At 53.1% G+C, this 20,784-nt stretch overlaps 1 protein-coding gene across 1 annotated transcript in view; it reads right to left on the bottom strand.

Moving 5' to 3' along the window:
• Nucleotides 1–309: 309 nt before the first annotated feature.
• The window catches only part of RAP1GAP2 (RAP1 GTPase activating protein 2), a 100,525-nt gene continuing 80,050 nt past the window's right edge, over nt 310–20,784 (bottom strand). The window contains exons 16-23 of the mRNA XM_082679940.1: nt 11,921–12,058; nt 10,065–10,183; nt 7,454–7,567; nt 7,069–7,186; nt 6,664–6,790; nt 2,926–3,002; nt 2,494–2,532; nt 310–1,606 (exon numbers count right to left, since the gene is read on the bottom strand). Of these exons, the coding sequence (XP_082536066.1) occupies nt 2,524–2,532; nt 2,926–3,002; nt 6,664–6,790; nt 7,069–7,186; nt 7,454–7,567; nt 10,065–10,183; nt 11,921–12,058 (702 nt within the window). The 3' untranslated portion in view covers nt 310–1,606; nt 2,494–2,523. The remainder of the gene's footprint in view (nt 1,607–2,493; nt 2,533–2,925; nt 3,003–6,663; nt 6,791–7,068; nt 7,187–7,453; nt 7,568–10,064; nt 10,184–11,920; nt 12,059–20,784) is intronic.

Genomic DNA, 20,784 nt, shown 5'->3' on the forward strand with positions numbered 1-20,784 from the left:
TGGGAATAGGCCCAGATCCCAATGCAAATAAAGCATTTGGTTGGAAATCCTCGTCCTCTGCTCAGTAAAGCAGGTGCCCAGCCTGTGTCACCCTGGCAGCCCCGAGTCACTAAGGCCCCATACACGCTTGGAGCTGTAGCACCGCAAGGGTCTGCTCTTCAGACTCTGTTTAATTTGGAGGATACCTTGCCTTAAACCCCACCACGGCCAGTCAGCAGAAATGACCTGCCGCACTGCAGACTCAGATGGGTGAGAAGGGAGGAGGGGCCGCTTCTCAGAGAGCAAGCTGGCTCAGCCCAGCAAGGGTGGCTCTGGCTGGGGGTGCAGGTGACAGGCAGTGTCTGAACTGCACCCAGCCGGGACCCAAGTTGCAGGAATCCCACCGATGAGACAAACGCCTACGGACTCCCTGTGGCTGGAGAGGGGAAGAGGAGGACTTAGGGGTGGGGGGTGGAGGGATTGAGCCCTGCTAGGACCAAAAGGCTTGGTAGCTGGAGAGAAGCCCCCCCAGAGCACCAACCAACCTGACCAGTTGCCCCTCACATTTCAGATCCTGCCCAGAGCACCCCCATTAGCAAAGAGAGGGTAAAGGCCACTTCTCAGGTCTGTTTCTTAGGGGGCCCACCTACCCCTCTCTCGGGCTCCCACCTAAGTGGGTGGGCTAAAGTAACTCTCTACATCTCCCACGAACCTCCACCACCAGCAGAGACTTGGATCCCAGCCTAGGCCTGGGCCCTGAGGTTTTCCTCGGCCAAGTGCCCAGGACCTGCTGCTGGCTCTCCCTGAATGCCTTCCCACTCCCATTGCCCACCCCTTCAAGGGAAAAGCGTCTGCTCAGAGGGGAAAGACTGATGGCTTCTCCCACCGTCACCACATCAGGAGCCTGTGGGAAATGAGGACGTCCAGGAAGAACCCGGCGCCCGCTCCCGCTTACCCGCAGCCGGGTCTCAGCTTCAACCGGCCTCGTGGCTCAAGATACACAGGCAGCAGGGACAGAGGCAACCTGGGCCTGACGTCAGCAGATGGATAAGAAACTCCCAGCACAGAAGGAAACAGATGTTTGGGAGCTCCAGACGTGTGGGAGCGGCAGAACCGACTTCTAGCAGGACACCTTCGAGGATGGCTACAAATCTGGGTTCCTGGAAAAATGGTCCCTCCACCACTACTAAATGCATTTGCTGTGGCTACAGCCTCCTTCCTGCCATGTCCAGGACATGGTGCTGCCCCTGCTTGGGTGCAGCAACCTGCTGTCAGTCTCTGCTGCCCACCTCACCACTCTCTCTACTTCTCTGGACTCTGACTGGTACCCAGATCCCCCCTTGCCCAACTCGCTCCCCTGCAGACAAAACAAGATGACAAATGACCCAGACACACATCACATCAGGCGGTCAGGAGCAGGGGGGCCTGGAGGAAAGAGGCCTTGTCCAGACAGGGGGAGGCGCTGGCAGGGATGGGCAGGACTGTGGCCAGGTCAGGACACTGGGACAGACAGCTGGTCTGGTGGGCAGGTGGCCAGTGGAGATGCAGGCCTGTGACGCTCAGAGTAGTGGACGGCACCCCCAAACTGCTGGAATAGGAGCCTTCTCCAAGACAGAATCGGGCTTCCCTGGAAAAAACAAGGAGAAGGGAGACGATGACCAAATAGTAGGTGAAGGGAGAGAGGAGACATATGTGCCCACGGCTACATATTCTTAGGACGGGAGGCTGCCAATACAAGGGTGCAGACTTTCCACAGCCTGAGAAGTTGGGCAGAAACATCGCTTTGGTGAACCAGACATCTGAAGTACATGATGGGAGTCGGAGTGAGTGTCAACATTCCCATTTACATAGATCAGGGTTACATAATGTGGGCTCAGCTGTGCCCCTCCCCTTGGTTCCAAATGTGACTCACACCCCTGGGAGCCCCATGGCAGGGAGAGGGCTGGGAAGTCAGAAGGGTCTCTAGTAACTGCCCTAGCAGGAGGCCAGGCCTTGGTGGTGGAGTGCTGGACCCATGCCCTGCTCTGCTGTAAACCTCATGCACCCCTGGCTGGGGGCTGGGAGCAGGGTCCTCCCTGGGCTCATCCCGCACAATATTTAGGGGACCAGAGCACCTCTGGACGCACAAGGAGGACACATCTCAGCCCAGAGCCCTGGCCAAAGACACAAGGAGGGAAAGGCTGCCGTAACAGGGAGGCAAGGGGGCCAAGTGAGGAAGGAGGGCTCTGGGCTGCTGCCCTCTGCCTGCTGGAACAAGCTCCTGTGGGGAAGGGAGACCCACTCAGCGAGTCTGGCCCAATCCTATCAGGCAAACCTTCCCATCGGCACCCGAGACCATCTGCCCTCTTCCCCATCTAGAGCTGGGCCCCATCACAGAGGCTCCAGGGAAGAGGTGACTAGCCCACCCGGCGGTCAGGATCTCTCTGGCCATTCTCACATTATCAGGCCACAAGTGCCCCGATCTTAGTAACACACCCTCCCTTGTGGCCACAGCAGGACTAACACCTGACCCACCTTTGACAAGCGAAGGACTCCTCTTTCACATTAGTGACCCTGTTTCAAGAAAAATCCGTATGAGGGTTTTAAATAACTAGACAACATAATCCCCACCAACTACAGCTTCTGTACATTCAGTGCTCAGCTCTCTGGAGAGCCCAGGAAGGGACAGGAGACCCCAGGAGCAACAGTTCCCAACTGGAACCTGCCTGTGTCCAAGGGTGTGGCTCTAACACAGGAAGCATGGCCAAGGTGGCTGGCGAGCCCCAGGCTGATGCCTGCACCGTGCGGGAACCAACGGCACCCCCAGATCTGACCAGGGCTTCTCCCCACCTCCCCCCATGTGAGGTGTGAGGCGCCCTCTTCCCCCACCCCCAGGAAGGATGGCCGAGGCTGGAACGTGGGAGGTGGGAGGCTCCCCCTGCTACCCTCACACCCCTAGATCCTCACCGCACTGGAGCTGGCATGGCTGAGCTTATCAAAGCGGAATTTCAGGTTTGACCTCGGGGAGTTTCTGCTTTTGACATCTAGGAAAAAGAAGGAAGCCCTTGAGAGGAGGTGGGGCTGCAGAGGTCACTGGGGCTCCAGGGCGGGCGCTGGATACGGAGGCCAGGAGAAGGGGGGGCCTCCTCTCCACTAGGCACTTTAGCTGACCTGCACCGATTCACAAGAGCCAACTCGCAAATTTTCAGAAATGTTGTGAGCTGGTTGTTACACAGAGTTATTTTTTTTAAATTATATAAGCTTACAATTAAACAAATTATATTCCCCAAAGGTAATAAATACTCAGAAGTTATCATTGCCTAGTTATTTCACTACATTTTACTATTATTTATTCTCCTAAGGTTATTTACGTCTATTATATCTGTCCGGTAGTACTTCCCAACTCCATGTCACATTGGGCGCTTGAGATCAGCCAGGAGTACTCACACCAGAGAAATCAGCAAACGTTTTAAATCAGAGCTTGAATAATTGTTTTCTTGTCTAGACTTAAGAAACTCATGGAGAAAACATTATTAATATAGATCAGACTTGAAAATGTGTTTGTCTATAGCCATTACATTGTGAATGGCACAAAAAACTGAGAAAATACTCTTCCAGTATTTGAAAACTATTATCTGATTCAGCAAAGAAGTTGCTCACATCCCTGACAAAATAATATCAATCATCATTCGTGTCGGAACTATACTTGTTCGTCATTTGGAACCTTACGGTGTCTACGGATACAAAGGTTGGGCAAATATTAGTAAAGGTGCTTTGTGAGAACCAGTTGGCTCTGTCGACTTATAGTAAAGAATATTGTATATTTCGTTCCAGCTTATCCTTCCCCCCTCCCTGTGTCCTCAAGTCCATTCTCTACATCTGCGTCATTATTCCTATCCTGCCCCTAGGTTCTTCAGAACCTTTTTTTTTTTTTTAGATTCCATATATGTGTGTTAGCATATGGTATTTGTTTTTCTCTTTCTGACTTACTTCACTCTGTACGACAGACTCTAGGTCCATCCACCTCACTACAAATAACTCAATTTCGTTTCTTTTTATGGCTGAGTAATAATATTCCATGGTATACATGTGCCACATCTTCTTTATCCATTCATCTGTCAATGGACATTTGTTATAAAGCAGAAACTAACACACCATTGTAAAGCGATTATACTCCAATAAAGATGTTAAAAAAAGAATGTTGTATATTTTATCATTATTTATAAATTGTGTGCTTCAGATCCTCTATATCAGTAAAATTTACAGTAAGCACATACGTGTGTGCGTGCGTGCGTGTGTGCGTGTGTGTGTATGTGTATGGTGGGAGAGCCAGTTGTTAAACATTTACCAGCACACCACTGGCCGGGGGGCCCCTTGGCTTTCTGATTTTCCTCCGGCTGGGAGAATCTAGAGCTCAGTACACTCCACCTGGAGGCTGCTGATTTAGTCTTGACGCTTCACATTCAAGGGTTCCACTCAGCACTAGGATTACCTCTCGGTGTGACCCACCAGCCCCCCTCAGGGCCCCAGGGAGCCCAGCTGTGAAATGACCAGGGCATCGGAGATTATGGAGGATCAGATGTCAGGCCCTCCCAGCCATCTCCCTCTCCTTGGCCCTGTCTCTCCCTCTAAAACAGGTTTCCAGATCTCCGCAAACCCACCCTGGTCCTGCGGGTACAAAGCATAACTCCTGTGGGGCTGGGGGTAAGAGGCAGCTCCTCAGGGTTAAATACTCCATAGGAGGTGGGGTCGCAATAAGCACTGGGCAGGTGTTACAGACCCGTTGTAGGTCCCCTTCTGCCCTGGGTGACCTTCAGCAAGTCATACTCTAAACCTCCTTTTACTTGAAACCTTATTTATTTTGATATTTAATACTAAGTCAGAGCCAGGCTTGATTATAGATTCTTTCATTCTTTCAATATTTAATTAAGCCTTGTTAAAAAAAAACAACCAGGGAATTTGTATTACTACCCCACTTTACAGATGAGGAAACTGAGGTTCAGAGAGGTGGGGCTGCCAACGGTGCACCAGGATTAGAACCCAGCTCCACAGCGGACCAGCCACGGCGGGGGTTGCCGTACTACACAAGCGATTGTTTGCTTGTGAACCAGGCCTTCCCCTTATCCCTAATATCACATGTCGCCTTTTGCCAACATTCCTTCACCATGAGAACCCCAGGAGCACTGTGGCTTAAACCACCCCGTGGGCCCACTGGCCCTGTGTTTCCATCATTTCGATTGGAGCTCCTCAACCTCAGCCTGACCTTTTGGGCCAGGTAATCCTTTGTCGTGGGGACTGCCCTGTGCACTGTAGGATGCTTAGGGGCACCCCTGACTCTGCCCACTAGATGCCAGCAGCACCCTCCCTTCCCCCAATCATGCAAATCAAAAATCCTCCAGACACTGCCAAACGTGCCCTGGGGAGCAACGTCGCCCCAGTTGAGAACCACTGATTGCACGACTGTTTTATTCTCGTTGTTTAACAAATACTTAGGTTAACAGTTCTAGGTCTCTTGTAAGTCTCTCTTTTACTCTTCACACAACCAACCATACGAGGTAGAAACTAGTCCCCTCCCTCCATTTTGCACTTGGGGAAACTGAGGCACAGAAAGACTCAGTAACCTGCCCCCTGGCTCATCACTAGTAAGTGGAAGATCCAGGATTTGGACTCAGGCTCCAGAGTCCTGCCCCACACTATGCTGCCCTCCTCGAGGGCAGGACCAAGGCTCTGATTTCCAGGCACCCCCAACACCCAGTGGTGCCTACAGCACATGTCCGCTTGGACGCCCCTCAGGCTCCAGCCCCTCGCCCTCTCCCCAGAGCGGGCTCCGCCTTCTCTGCCCGACTGCAGGGATCACAGAACCCTGAAAGGCCCGGACTCCTTGCCTTCCTTGAGCCCCCACTAGTGAGCCTGTACATCCCTTGAATCCACGTCCTCCTCCCATTGCCCCAGACAGCCCCCCAGATCCATGGCCCTGTCACCCCTCACCAGCCACTGTGGCCCCTCACTGCTCTCCCTCCCTGTGCCCACTCCCCAGCAATCCTTTCTGTTCAGCCAGCTGCAGCCGCCAAAACGGTCTCTCTCCTTCGGATGGCGCGTCTATACTTAAAGGACCTTCAAAGACTGAAAGCCCTCCAACGGCTTCCACTGCTGGCAGGATAATGCAAAATGCTCACCAGGGTCCCCGTGGCAGCCCCAGCCTGTGGTCCTAACCACTGTCTCCTCTCTCACGGGTACCCTCCGTGCACTCCAGCCGCACTGAACCACGTGCGTGTCCAGAACACAGTCTCTGGATTCCCCCCAGGCCTTTCTACTGCTGTTCTGTCCACCTGCAACACTCTTCCCACCTCTTATCTCTGTATTATCAGGATGGTCGCTGTGACAGAGGGGCCCTGGGTCAGTGATGGGGTGAGGCGAGAGGTCAGGGAAAGAGCCTCAGCTTTCCAATCACACAAGCCCAGCTCCTCTGGCAAATCATTGCACTCTCTGAGCCTCAGTTTCCCCACGAGTAAGGAGGGGATGAGAACACAGGCCTCTGAAGGGTGATGAACCGATGCGGTGAGCTGGCAGCGCTGGAGGCCCTAATACTTTGGGGCTGAAATAGAAACAGGCCAGTTCCGCTGTTCCGTCCCACCAACAACGGTCAGGCCACAGCCCCGCCTCCGCTGGGCACACGGTACACACCGCCCACAGGATGCCACTAACCTGTCGGACTCCGGCTCATGATGATGGGGGTGGCGGCTGCCCCCAGGCTGGGGCTCTCGCTGCTTGGGGACGGGCTGTAGACAAACACCTCCTGCTTGAAGGGAGAGGTTGTGGACGGCTGGCTGCTCTGGGGAGAGAGGCTGGGCGAGTGACGCAGCTCCCCCCTCGGCAGCCTGAGACAGGCAGCCGTCCACTGCCCCGCCCCCTCCCACCCCGGCGCTCCCAGAGGGTGGTGATGGCCGACGGGGCCCTCTCCTGTTTCCACGCTTCTCCTTTTATCTGCAGAGCCTGCAGGGGCCTCTGCCCACAGTAGCTATGTTAATGCACAGAGCAGTATACGGCTGGGCCCAGGGTGCCCCCCCCCCTGCCCCGCCGCTCCCCAGCGTTGGACGCGGCCACACCTACCCCACTGTCACACTCCTCCATGACCTCGCCCTCCCCTGCCGTGCTGCTGAAGCTGCTTGTGCTGGAGGAGGAGCGGGAGATGTTGGCTCGGCCATTCTCCTTCAACTTTATGAAGGGCCTGCGGGGGAACAGGAAGGCAGGCTCTGCTCACACGCCGAGACCCCCGCCACGACCCTCCCGGGACTGAGGACGAGGCAGGCCCAGCAGGCCTGAGCTCGCCCACCAGCAGCCCCCCGCGTGCACCTGCTGGTGGACTTTTGCGTTCCAGAGGGTTCCCAAGGCAAGAGACGCCAACTCTCAGCTTGCCTGGAGCAAAGCACATACTCCCGGGCCCGGTGGCTAAAGCCAGCCGCCCCACCCCCCCCACCCCACCACACTCTCTTACTTCTCCTTGCTGGGGCAGATTTCCGGAGAGCTGGGATTGGATGAGGTCTCAGACTTTATCTCCTGAGAAGAGTGTCCGCCCTCTGGGGTCTTCGGGTTGCTGGATGCACTGTCGCTGAGGAAGTGAGGATGAAGAGGAGTGAGGCCCTGGGCCCAGCCCCCCACGCACCCCCAGCACTCAGCACCATGGGGACCTGTGGGGCATAGTGCCCCTGCCAGAGCACGGCCACCGGACCTCCATTCCCACCCGAGCCCCCCTCAGACGCTGCAACAGACAACAGAATTCTCTGCTCCATCAGAGGCTACTCCAGCCTCCTCGGTGAGAGTCAAGACCTATCAAGCAAGAGTCCTGGCTTGATGTCCCTGAACCCAAGTCCACCCCCCACCCAAGCTGGCCATCCCACCCAGCAGAGCTCCAGGTCAAGGGCAGGCCACAGAGGGAATGGAAGGGGTCTCAGACATCCACCCAACAGGGAAACAACCCAGTACACATGGGTTCCTCAGGGTGCTGGCCAGGCCACCCACTGCTTAACTCCAGGGGACACACTTCACACAGACTGTAAAATGAACGCTCTGGATCCGGCCCTTGTGCTGGGATGTGGGCCACTCTCGGCCCGGGGCTCCAGGGTTTCCTCCTCCTCTAGTTTACCAAAGACCACGCACTGACACCCACTGTTTAGCCGGTGCCCGCTGCTGGGGACATGATGGGCCTGTCCTCAATGCACTTCTATTTTTATAACAGCTTTATTGAGATATAATCCACATACAATTTACCCATTTAAAGTGTGCAATTCAATGGTTTTTAGTATATCCACAGAGCTGTACAACCATCAGCATGATCTAATTTTAGAACATTTTAGTCCCCCCTAAAAGAAACTCTGGACCCACTCACAATCACTGCCCATTCTCCCCTCCCCCTGGCCCCTGGCAACCACTTGTCTGCTTTCTGTCTCTATGGATTTGGGACATTCCATATAAATGGAATCATACAATGTGGTGTGGTCTTTTTGTGACTGACTTCTTTCACTTAGCATAGTGTTTTCGAGGTTCATCTATGTTGTAGTAGGTATCAGTACTTCACTCCTTTTTGTTGCAAAATAATATTCCATTCTATGGATAGACCACATTTTATTTACCCGTTCAATGAGTGATGAACCTTTGGACTGTTTCCACTTTCGGCTATTATGAATAATGCCGCTATGAACATCTGTGTGCTAGTTTTTATGTAGACACATGTATTCTTTCTCTCGGGTACGTACCTAGGAGTGGAATTGCTGGGACATTTGGTAACTCTCTGTTTAACCCTCTGGTGAACTGCCAGACTGTTTTCCCAAGCAGTTGCACTATTTTACATTCCCCCCAGCTATGCACGAGGGTTCCAAATCTTCCACATCCTTCCCAGCACGTGTTATTATTTATCTTTTTGTTTTATAGACATCCCAGAGCCGAGAGGTGCCTCAATGCACTTTTAATGAGGTTGCTGATGACCTCCTAATTGTCAACCCGAGCAGGGGTTTGGGTCGTTGAGCTGGACTTCTCTGCGTGCCTGACACAGCTGCCCCTCCCTCCTGGAACGCCTCCTCTCCCGGCCTCTAAGATCCACCCCCTCACCCCTACACCTCCAGGCTCTCTCCTCTCTCATCTTCTTCCCAGTCTTCTTCACCGGCTCTTCTCCCTCCACTTGCCCTTAAATGCAGGTCTTCCCCAGGCATTCTATACAACCCCCTGTGGGGTTGTATTCCTTGGTCCCTCTCTAAACACCACCTCCACCCCCAGGGACTCCCATCTCTTCTTCTCCAGTCAAGGTCTCTCTCCTAAGCTCAAGACCTGCAGTTCTGACCACCCCCAATTCTGCCCTTCTCTCCTGGGGGGCCCACAAAGACTCACTCACATGTACAGGTTCCAAACAGCTTTTCATCCCCCTCCATAAACCTGCCCCTGGTCCTGCACGCCCAAGCTCAGGGGATGGTGCCTTCCAGGGCTGCAGACAGACCACTTGGAGGCCTGGACATCAGCCTAAAAGCCTCCCTTTCCCTCTCAAGACTGTAAGCTTCTGGAAGGCAGGTTTGCATCTTCTGTAGCTCTGTCAGAGCACTGAGCCCAGCACGCGGCAGGCACTCAGCGATGCTGCTTGCCGAATTAAATGACAAGAGGGCTCAGTGATTAAAGGATCAGAAAGTCCATTAGCTGGAACTGGTTAAGTATGATGCAATATGAGAGTTGCTTTAAAAAAGAGAGAGAGAGAACATTCTAGAAGCCCCGAGGAAAGTTTGATGAACTCCCCCTGGTAGAATCAGGGAAGGTTTCCATAAGAGCGGACATTTGAGTAAGCACTGAAAAAGGAGGCAAAGAAAAAAAAAGAATCCAAGCAATTGTTTCTAGTTTTGGTCAAAAGGCAACAAGGACAACTTTGGAAGTCCCGTGCAGAGACCAGGCAAATGTGCCTCAGTGGATAAGGAGCTGAGTGGGTGACGGGGGTGTGCAGGTCCCTGGAGGAGGGAACAGGGTCAAAAGGAAGGCATCTCCTGAACCTACGCAAAGCCCTCCCCAAGGATGACACCTGACGGCTGCAGCAGTGGTGAGAGCTGACAACCCCCACAGGGCACAGTTACCATCGTGTCCGGCTGTCCCCTTGGCCTTCAGAGCCCGTGTGCAGACGGGGGAAGAGCCCCGACCTCCGCTTGATGGGGCTCCGTGACTGGTTCTTCGCTGTTGCCACTGCCACCGGAGGCTGTCAAAGAAACCGCCAGAATGAGTGCTGACCACACCCCCAAACGCAGCTCTCCTTCCTCTCAGCCCCCTTTCTGGCCTACACTAGGTCCTGCAATCCCCAGCTGGCCTGGAGGAGATCCCAGAACACAGCGAGCCAGCCAGGAAGGTTGGGATCTAGTAATGGGATCTGGGACCCTAAGATTCAAGCCACCTGCAGCATGTTTTCCTGGGTTCTTAAGCCAAACCTCGTGGCCCCAGGTAACAGTCTACCAAAGACCAGAATTCTTGGAGGAACATGGGGTCGGGGCCACCCTCAGGAGAGCCCTGCATATTTATAAGGACAGGATGACTCGGGGTCACAGACTGAGAACCACAAAGCTGAGAGCCCAGGTCCAGCCTCACGCTTTACCAACGAAAAAGCCGCCGAGCTGAGGGGCGAGGGGCGAGGAGACTCGGCCAAGGTCATAATAGCAAATCACCAGCAGGTGAGCACAAGAGCCCAGGGCTCCCGACTCTCCGTCAGCTGCTCACAAAGAAATGGGTCCAAGCTGGTGTCACAATAATAAGACAGATCGGGAGCCGCAGAACCAGGTCCACACGCAGCCCCGGGCAAAGGGGGAGCCCCCCAAGAACATGGCCCTGCTTCAGCCACACACAGGGGGACCATGGAGAGGTGGGAGACTGAGGGGAGACAAGAGCCTACAGCCAATCTCTAGAGCTCACCAGGCTTCTAACCCAGGCCCCAACTTCTGCCATCCACATGCTGTGCAACCTTGGGTAAGTGACAAAACTCTCTGGGCCTCAGTCTCTTCACCCACAGAATGAAGATAACTGCTCTGCCCTGCTCACTTCACAGACGTTCTGGGAAGAACCAGATAATAGCTATGAAAATACTTGGTAAGTTAAATGAATTATGCAAGACCATTTAAAATACTAATCGCTGGTATCATGATGGATGTGTTCCACTATGAAAAGAAAAAAAAGAAAAGAGGGGAAAGGAAAGGAAGAGAAGAGAAAAAAGAAAGAAAAGACTAGTCTATACAAATCCAAAGTCACTTTGCTTTTGTAAAGGACTGACTGGTTCCTTCCCTGGCCAGCCCCTGGTGTGAGCAGACCACACTCGAACCCACAGACCTGCCAGGCTCTTTCCTTGGGAACCGTCTACACAGTGACTAAGAGCTTCGACTTTGGATCAGGGAGACCTGCATTCAAATCTCAGCTCTTCAGCTTACCTGGGTGACCTGTAGCAAGTTACTTAAAACCTCTGGGCCTCCTTTTCCTCAAGGAGGAATGGAGAACAAACACATCAATACCTACCTCAGACAGCTGTCACAGGATCGGATGAGACAATGTCCATGACTTAGCTCAGTGCCTGGTGCACAGCAAGTGGAGGGCAGCTACTGTTAGCATCAATAATAACAAAGCAAGGACACCCTTCTCACAGTCACGGGTCCCAAGCTCCCAAGCAAAGAAACTCGCTTCAGGCCCATTTTGCAGGGTTGGCCTTCAGGAGGAGGCCCAGTTGTCGAGGAAACTCAGAGAACAGGACAACGGGAGGCCTCTAGGCAGGGCCAGCCCCAGGCGCTGCCTGGGGTGGGGGCTCCATTTCAGAGGGCAGGGCCTGGGCTCACCCCCAAAACAGGCTCAGTTTCCCTCTGTCATCACTGGTCTCATCACCTGGCCCAAGCCTCCCCCACTGAGGCCTGGGGGACCCTCCCCGGGACCCATGTGCTGCCCCAGGGCCCGCGGCTCTCACCGAGAAGGTAGTCTTGGTGACCTCCACGCTGTTATGGGAGATGCCCCCGCTGAGGCTGCCGGGGATGCCCCCGCCATGCTGCTTCTTCTGGCTGCTCACCATGGTCTCCATGGAGTGGCTGCGCACACGGATGGCCCTCTGTGGGGAGAGCAGGTGACAGGAGCCTAAGGGTTGGAGTCTGGTCCCTCTCGATGACCCTGTCCCACTTGACAGGGTCTGCAGACACAGCCTTCAGCCTGTGCACACATATTCACACACACACACACACTCTCTCTCTCTCTCTCTCTCTCAGTGGCCCACACTACAGTCACTACAGTTTGCAGAGAATTTTCACATATTCCATCCTATGCTCTGGGAATGGGTGGCTCTTTGCAGGCAGAAGTGAGGGAGGACACCGGCCAGGGGGAGTCCGAGGGGTCAGTGCCCCAGCTCCCAGCAAGGTGGGCAAAGGCTGTTATCCTCATCTTACAGGTGAGGAGAGTGAGGTTTGGACAGCTCACTAAACCCAGGTGACCCTGGTCTAGTTACCACCTCTCCAAGCTACAGCTTCCTCATCTAAAATGGTTGCGGTATGCGGGCCTCTCACTGTTGCGGCCTCTCCTGTTGCGTTACGGAGCACAGGCTCCGGACGCGCAGGCTCAGCGGCCATGGCTCACGGGCCCAGCCGCTCCGCGGCATGTGGGATCCTCCCGGACCGGGGCACGAACCCATGTCCCCTGCATCGGCAGGCGGACTCTCAACCACTGCGCCACCAGGGAAGCCCGGATCCCCCAATTTGACTCTTTTTTTTTGCAGAAAGCTAAGTGTGCTTCTGTGTTTAAACACTGGATAGCCCTTCTGCCGTCATCCCGAAGTGCACTTTGTGCAACGTGGAATACGTTCACCTTGCTGAACCATACGGGGCTCTTACTATTCTGCGCATCAAACCTTCCCGCACACTTGCAGAGGCTTAAGAGGTTGTGAAGACAAGCCTGAAACCTGGCACAGCTGCTAGTGGAGGAGATGCACACTCAGACCGGGTGGAGGCGTGGGGTCTCGGAGCACAGAACTGCTCAGGCCCACTTAGGGCCACTGAACAGCAAAGGGTACGTGGGCAAACACTGAAGTGTCCAGGAGGTCAGGGGCTTGTCACAGGGCATGCAAGAATGAGAAGAGCTAAAATCAAGATTGCTGAGCCAGCAGCAGGGAGGGACTTGCAGGCCTACGTTGGTCTGGAACTGGACCCAAGGGCAGTGGCAGTTCTCAGATCGACCCAATGGAGGATTTCCTGACAAGGGAAGTCCCACAGGATCCTACCTACCATGTGGATGATGCTCCGTGGTTCTGGAGGCCTTCAAAGATGACCTGAGAGTCTAGGAAGGGAAGTTTCTCTCTAGTAACCCCCAAACCCTTCCATCACTTCCCTTTAATCCCTCATTCGGTCACTCAGTAATACAGCCAGGGGGCTTCCCTGGTGGCGCAGTGGTTGAGAGTCCGCCTGCCGATGCAGGGGACACGGGTTCGTGCCCCGGTCCGGGAGGATCCCACATGCCGCGGAGCGGCTGGGTCCGTGAGCCATGGCCGCTGAGCCTGCGCGTCCGGAGCCTGTGCTCCGCAACGGGAGAGGCCACAACAGTGAGAGGCCCGCGTACCGCAAAATAATAATAATAATAATAATAATAATGCAACCAGGTGGCAACGCAGCTTAGCAGTCACAAGCATGGAGTGCCAGGGTCCAACTGCCAGAATTTATATCTGGGGTCTCTGCTCCATGACCCATTAGCTAGTGCCCCTGGTAGGTTCCTCATCTTTTCTGAGACTTGCTTGTGAAATGGGATGGAGGAAATCTACACTGTGGGGCTGTGGTGAGCACCCATATAGGGCTCTTAGCAGAGGGCCCGGCACATCGTAAGTACCCCATACATGTGGCTATTCTTATTGTTAATCATAAGCATTTGTTGCGTACTTCTCGTGTGCCCGGCACTGTGCCAGGAACTGGAAGAATAACGGGAAGGGAGTCAAAGAAGTGGAAGACACAGCCCCTACCTCCAAGGAACATACAAGTCAGCTGGGGGAACAAGACACGTTCCTGCAAGTAGGGCAATGCTGAAGACCCAGGGCCCGCGGGTGCGCCCTCTGCATTCATTAGTCATCCAAGGCCCCAGGGCCTCAGGTCCATGTGCAAAGACACAAGGATGCGGATATCACTAGTTGCTCACATACAGCTGCCCTCCCCCTCCCCCCACATCCCTTGCCGGCAGAGCCACTGTTGAGCCAATGGCCCTCTCTTCCTCCACGAGACAAAGGAGTAAATCAGGATCCATCTAAGGTAGTCACATCGCCCCTCCCCTTGCCAGTGGAACATGAAGGGACATCTGCTGGGGGCTGTTCCCAAAAGATTGTGACTTGTCTGCTCCTGAAACCGTAGCAGCCGCCTTGGGGCCATGAGGGGTCAGGCCTGAGAGGTAGAGCTGATGAGCAGGGGACGGCAGAGGGGAAAGGGAAAGGAACCTGGATGACCGTGAGCCACCTGGGGCCCTGCTTTAAGGGAACTAGCGGATTTTCCTTATTGTGTGAGCCAGCAGAACCTCAGCTCCGGAAAACTGACGTAGAAAGACGCTGCTCTCCTCCTCACTGGGTTCATTCCCGCACTCGCACACACGTGCCAGCTTATACACTCCACGTGCCAACCTCCAGATGGTCTCCTTCCCTCCCTTGAAGTATCGAGAGAAGAGCTTGGTCTATGGCAAGGTGGCCCCAAGAAATTAGCGTGAATGTTGCTCCCAACCCAAATAGCAGATACCCCCGAGGTCTCTCCCCAAGGTCAGGAATTCTCTAATCTCTGACCCAGCCAAGGACCACAACCCGCCTGCCTTTCTGTCCTGACGAGGGAAGCTGGTTCAGAAAGGAGGACCGTTTGCAAATAAGCATGGAGCCTACCAGCCTTGTATTCCTGATGTCGCCTAGGCTCTCCCGTCTGAGCCAAAGACACCCCTTAAGGGACCTCATCTCTCTCCCTCTCTCTCCCTTTCTAGACCACAGAACAGTCCCCTAGCAACAGTTTCCTGCAACATGGTTAAAACAGCCAGCACATTCTATTCATTTCATCCTGCAAAGATCATTAAGTCACAAACCCTTTGGAGAACTGAGGGCAGGAGAGGTGGGGTACCACTCTGAGGGGTCCCTGGATAAACATCAAGGTTCCTTAACTGAGTCAAGTGCTCCATAAATCTCAGCATCATTTCATTCCATTGGTGTCCTCATGTGTTGCCACCACTATAGTCATCAACAATGACGTGTTAATTAATCATTTATATTGTAATCTGTTCCTCAATGTCTCTTTCCAGCGAAGATTTGACATGGGTCATAAGCCCTGTGTGATGGTATCTGGTCTACTGAGCTCCACATACATGATCTTATTAAATCCTGCCACTCTGAGATGCAGAGAGGATGGCACTGATAGAAAAGGTCCCAGGACTTCCCTGGTGGCGCAGTGGTTAAGAATCCGCCTGCCAGTACCTGGGACATGGGTTTGAGCCCTGGTCTGGGAAGATCCCACAGGCCACGGAGCAACTAAGCCCGTGCGCCACAACTACTGAGCCTGTGCTCTAGAGCCCGTGAGCCACAGCTACTGAGCCCATGTGCCTCAATTACTGAAGCCCACGTGCCTAGAGCCCGTGCTCCGCAACAAGAGAAGCCACTGCAATGAGAAGCCCGCGCACTGCAACGAAGAGTAGCCCCCGCTCGCCGCAACTAGAGAAAGCCCGCGCGCAGCAACGGAGACCCAATGCAGCCGAATATAAATAAATAAAAGAAAAGGTCCCTAAAGGTAAAAGATTACCCAGGTCACACCTCAGGTAAGAGATGGAGCCAGGACCCAAATCAGAACCTGGGCCCCAGATAGAAGGGTCCCAAGATCCCCAAAAGTGGTTCATATTGAACACAGAGTTCAACTGGTTGATGGACTAGGGGTGACCAGAGACCATGGATCTTCAGCACCTCTCCCCGCAAACATCTCCAGCAGGCTGGGAAGAACCTTCTTGAATGCCCTTGGTGCTGCTGTCTGAGTCAACTAGATAAGCTGGAGGAGATAATGGGCTGACATGGAATTCCAGGGATGTGCAGGGGAGCCATCTGCTGCTCAGAGCAAACAGGAAGGGGTTTGAATGCTGGCTCTTCCAAGCACAGTATGTGAACCTTTTGGAGACAGTCCCCTCGTCTGTAAACACAAGGATGACACGAGACAGGATGTGTCCACGTGACCGGACACCTGGTGTGTTACCTGCTTGTTCAGGGTCAGCCCTCCTCCCCTACGCTTAGGGACCAAAGGAGAGAGAGACTATGGCTACTCCAAAATCCTAAAATAATGCTTGATTTGGACAAAATCACCCAGTGACAAGGTCTCAGGTATTCCACGTTTCAGTGTGATATAGAGCTAGGAGTACCAGCCTTTTCAAGCTGGGCAGATCAGGTAAAGTGTGAAGACAAGCACGGAGGCAGGAGGGAAAAGGCATGTGAAGCCTTCGCAGGGGCATCAGCTCTGCAGGGACCGTCTGGACCCGCTCCCACTCAGCCCCTGTACATCCAGGCCATGGTGCACCACTCCTCTGCTCGCATCTTCCCAGGGGCAGGCTGCTCACTGCTTTCCAGGCTGCCTGTTCCAGCAGCGGACAGCCTGACCTCTGGAAAGGTCTTTCGTGCACTGACCTGAAATCTTACCATTTCTGGCCCCTGGAGTCTTAGATGTGTCTATTCCACATTTCACACAGCTGTCCCTACCTGTCCTTACAGTCTGCTCTCCTCCCAGCCAATCACCAACCCCAGTCACCAGGGTTTCCCTGCCCTCAGCTCACCTCCCGGCTTACGTTCTAAAGAGTTCTCCTTTGGGGGAGTCAGAAAAGAGAGAGGGAGTCACTTTCTCAGTACCTGCTGTGTCACATCATTTCACCCAGGGGGGATGAGGACCCGTTGGTATCATCGAGGGAGCACGTATCCTCTGGGTCAACCACAAACCTCGCTTGCTTAAATGGGTTTCGTGAGTGTTTCAATTTAACAAACTCAACTTAAGGGACACAGTGCACAGGGATGAGCACTGAAGGGGACATGCCTATCGGTACCAGGCAAGCAACAGAGGCAGGGGCCCTTGGAGAGAAAGATGCTAACTGCTATCCTGCTGAGATGCGTCCTAATCAGGAAGTACTAGGTCCAGAACAGGGTCTTCTGTCCCTCTAGCAGCCCAACGGGAGAAGGAACTATCCCTCTGCATCTCCACCCCAAAAGACCAGAGCTCCAATCCATGAGCTCCAGGGCTGGCCTGCCTGCAGGTACTTCTGCAGGGATTTCTGCAGCCTGATGCTCCTTTCCCGCCACTAGGGGTCAGATCAGACCAGTGCATCAACTATCACAGTCCCTCAGATGCTAGGAGAAAGTCACCTGACAACTCCCTGCTTGCTGTGGTCCCAGTTCCAATGACACTGGGTGACCTTCTCCTCCCTGGGCCTCCATCCCCTTTCTGCATGATGAGGTCAGCAGGGGACAGGGCTAGCTCAGCGCTTCTTAAGACACGGCTCACATTTGTTTTAGGTACAAAGCACGTGGATACATCAAGTAGCATCACTCATTTCATTACGGACCAATAAAAACACCATGAACGGCTGGCAGTGCCTGAGAATGACATTTGAGAACAACTGTCTAGAGATCAGTATTTTTCAAAGGCGAGTAACGTACACTCCTTTATCTAGAAAACTCTTCTTGCAAGACTCCAAAAGTATGTCCACGGACCTCCAACAGCAGTGGTCCCATGGACTGCATTTGCAATAAACCTACTTATTCCATAGAAATGTCTTTTAATTGTGAGTTTAATGGCAAATATATATTTCATCTAAATATATATTTAGATTATCATCCAAAGTAAAAATGCTACATTTTAAACTGTTCGTAGCACTGGCAGATTCCTGAGAATACCTCCAAGCACCTCAGTTTGAGAAGCAGGTGTGGATGTCCATAAACCAGTGGTTCTGTTTCTCATGAGAGAAAAGCTTAAATTAGAGCCAGTGGGGTTGAAGTAAGATGTGAAGAGCTAATCTAAGTAGGTGCCAGGTAGCACAGCCCAGGGCAGTGATAGGTCTGCTCCTCGGGACAGAGACAGAGGGTCACTGCCCTGGAGAGTGGGGGCAGAACAGCCACAGAGGCAAGGGCAGAGATGGCTGAGATCACTTTTAGTCCTGGGAATTCTTAGTTATGTTTCCCTGAACCTGTGAGATGAAAATTTGACAGGAACGAGATGAAACGTGCAACTTTTCTTCCTGGAGTCACTTCATGCACCGTTCCTACAAGCGGGATCCCATGGAGGTCTGGGTGAGGAACTCCAAGGGAATGCCAGTGATTCTGACACACAGCGCCATCCTAGGGGCCCACGAAGAAATACCAAAACTAGAAACAGTTTCCTGAGCTGGGTCAGACCACAGGCCTGGCCACAGGCCACACCCAAACATCAGAATCCCTCAAGCCACTGGGCTCCATGCTGCTAAGCCTGGCCTGCCCCCAGCTTGGGAGACGTGAGGGCAATGACAGAAGGGACAGGGCAAAAGAGTAAGCCCAGCAGTGTTTGCAGAAAAGCTGATCATAACCGGCAGAGCTCTGAAGGCTTACTCTGTGTGACTGACCATGACCGTGACTGCGTGACTGTGACCATCCCCTCCCTCACCCCGCAGTGCTACCTCGGAGATAAGCAGGGAAGCAGAATGCAGAAGCGGGTCTATCTTCAGCCTACAGATGGAAGGATTTAGGGTTGAAAAGATGAGTTCCCTGGATTATAGGACCAAAGACAAGCGATGATAAAGTCTTGAAGCATCTCTCTTGGAAAGCCCTTTAGTCAGACCCTGTGGAGTCAAGGACAGATCAACTGCTTCTGCTGGAGAGAAGGGCCTGGACAAATGGCCCTTAGACTCACAACCTGTCTGCAGCTGCTGGGCTATTTTATCCACTGTCCACAGCCTACAAGCTCTTCCAGGTTATAAAAATATTTGAAATCTGAAAAAAGTCATTATTAACTCCCAAATACAGAAAGAAACCTGCAAAACTGAAAGCAATTTGCTTCATTACATGTCTGCAAAATATAACATGAGGTTAGCTAGTCAACTGTAGCTCAAGTCTTACATAAATTACATTGACTGTGGGATGCAGGAACGGTTTGATACGCTTGCTATGATGGGGGGCAGAGCCTACAGAGGTTTTCCTAATGACCAGGTGTCACGTTCACCCGTCTCTCGGCTGGGCTAGCCAACCCGGCTCCCTCTTTCCTCCCCTTTCATCTCGTCTCTTATCCCTCATCCCCCTTTCTTCTTGATTTCCCAATTTCTATTTCACCCTGGCTGCCACTGTCCATCACAACTGAAACAGATGCCCCAGGAATCTCCCACCAGCCTAGGCGAGCAGCTCAGCCCCTACCCCCACTCCCATGAGGAATCTCAGCACTGATCCCAACTAGGCCATCAGAGCTCTGCCCTGCTCTCTGTGGTCCAGCCTGGCAGCGAGGGGCGGACCTCAGGCTTGCCCGGGCTGGGCTAGCATGGGTGGAATCTTAATGGAGTCAGGAACCAGGAGGCAGTGTCATGTAGCTGTTAAGAACACAGGCTTTGGAATCTGGCAAACCCGGATTCAACTCCCCTGTCTGCTGGAGGACTTGGGACAAATTGCTTTGTCTCTTTGAGTCTTAGTTTCCTCGCATGCAAAATCACACCCATCATTATTAAAATTGGGTACGAATTATCATACCAAAATTATTATGCCCATAATAGTAGCCTTCCTCACAGGGCACAGAGGGCAGTCATGAGGCTTTCAGTGGAATAATGTATGTTAAGCTTTCACTTTCCATGAAAACAGTAATAACAGCTAACACTTCTACTGAGCATTTCTTGTATTCCAGGCCACATGTACTTTTCCAGGCATTATTTCAAGGAGTCTTCCCACTGATTCCATGACAGAGGCCCTGTGGATCACCCCTGTGCTGTGGATAAGAAATCTGTCGCCCAGGATCGCACAGAGCTGGGATTCTAATATAGGCAGGTCTAACCCTCACCCCACACATACCGCCACCAAAAGGGTAGCTTTACAAATCATCTTGCAATGGGCAATCCAGCAGAACACTGACCTAAAGACCAGAAAACCTGGGTTTGAAACAAGGTTCTACCTCTCCTGCAGGTGTAAGGTTTTGAGCAGCCCTTCAGCCTCTCTCAGCCTATCCCCCTGTGTGTGAGTGAAAAATAACAAGACCCAAGTTCTGCCAACGGCACAGGATTACAGCCAGCCTCAAATCGGATGCTGGATGTTAAGTGCTGGGTGGACCAACATGCACTTGGCAAGCATGTGATGATGAACCTTTTTTACCCCATGCCAGCTAAGTGTCTGTCCAAGCTCTATTTGCATACTTCCAGGGACAGAAAGCTCACTACTTATTTTAGTAGCTCACTCTGGTTAGAAAGCTCTTCCCTTTGCAAAGTCCCCGAGGACTTGCCTGTAACTCCATCCCACCAGCCCTGGCCAGGTCCTCCACTGCCCTGGCAACTGGGAACGATCCTTGCAGTCTCCCACACTGGCTGCTGAAGATTCCTAAGGCTGGTTTCCTTGCTCCTGCCATCCTGCCCTGGGCTCCCCAACCACAGAAAGAGGCAGATGAAAGCAAGAATGTTCTTGGCTTGCACGGGCTCCTCTCCTGCTACTAACTCTTCCCCTGTTCCTTCTTACCAGACTCCAGGAGTCTGATGAGGAGATGATCTAGATCAAAGACAGGATGTGGAAGATGCCAGAGACACTGTCGGCTGCTCTGACCGCTCACACTTCCTGAGACCCCTGCCCTCTGCAAACATCTGTGATGCCCCTGCTGG

The sequence above is a fragment of the Grampus griseus genome (assembly GCF_964374135.1).
Source record: "Grampus griseus genome assembly, chromosome: 20".
NCBI classification, from domain to species: domain Eukaryota; kingdom Metazoa; phylum Chordata; class Mammalia; order Artiodactyla; family Delphinidae; genus Grampus; species Grampus griseus.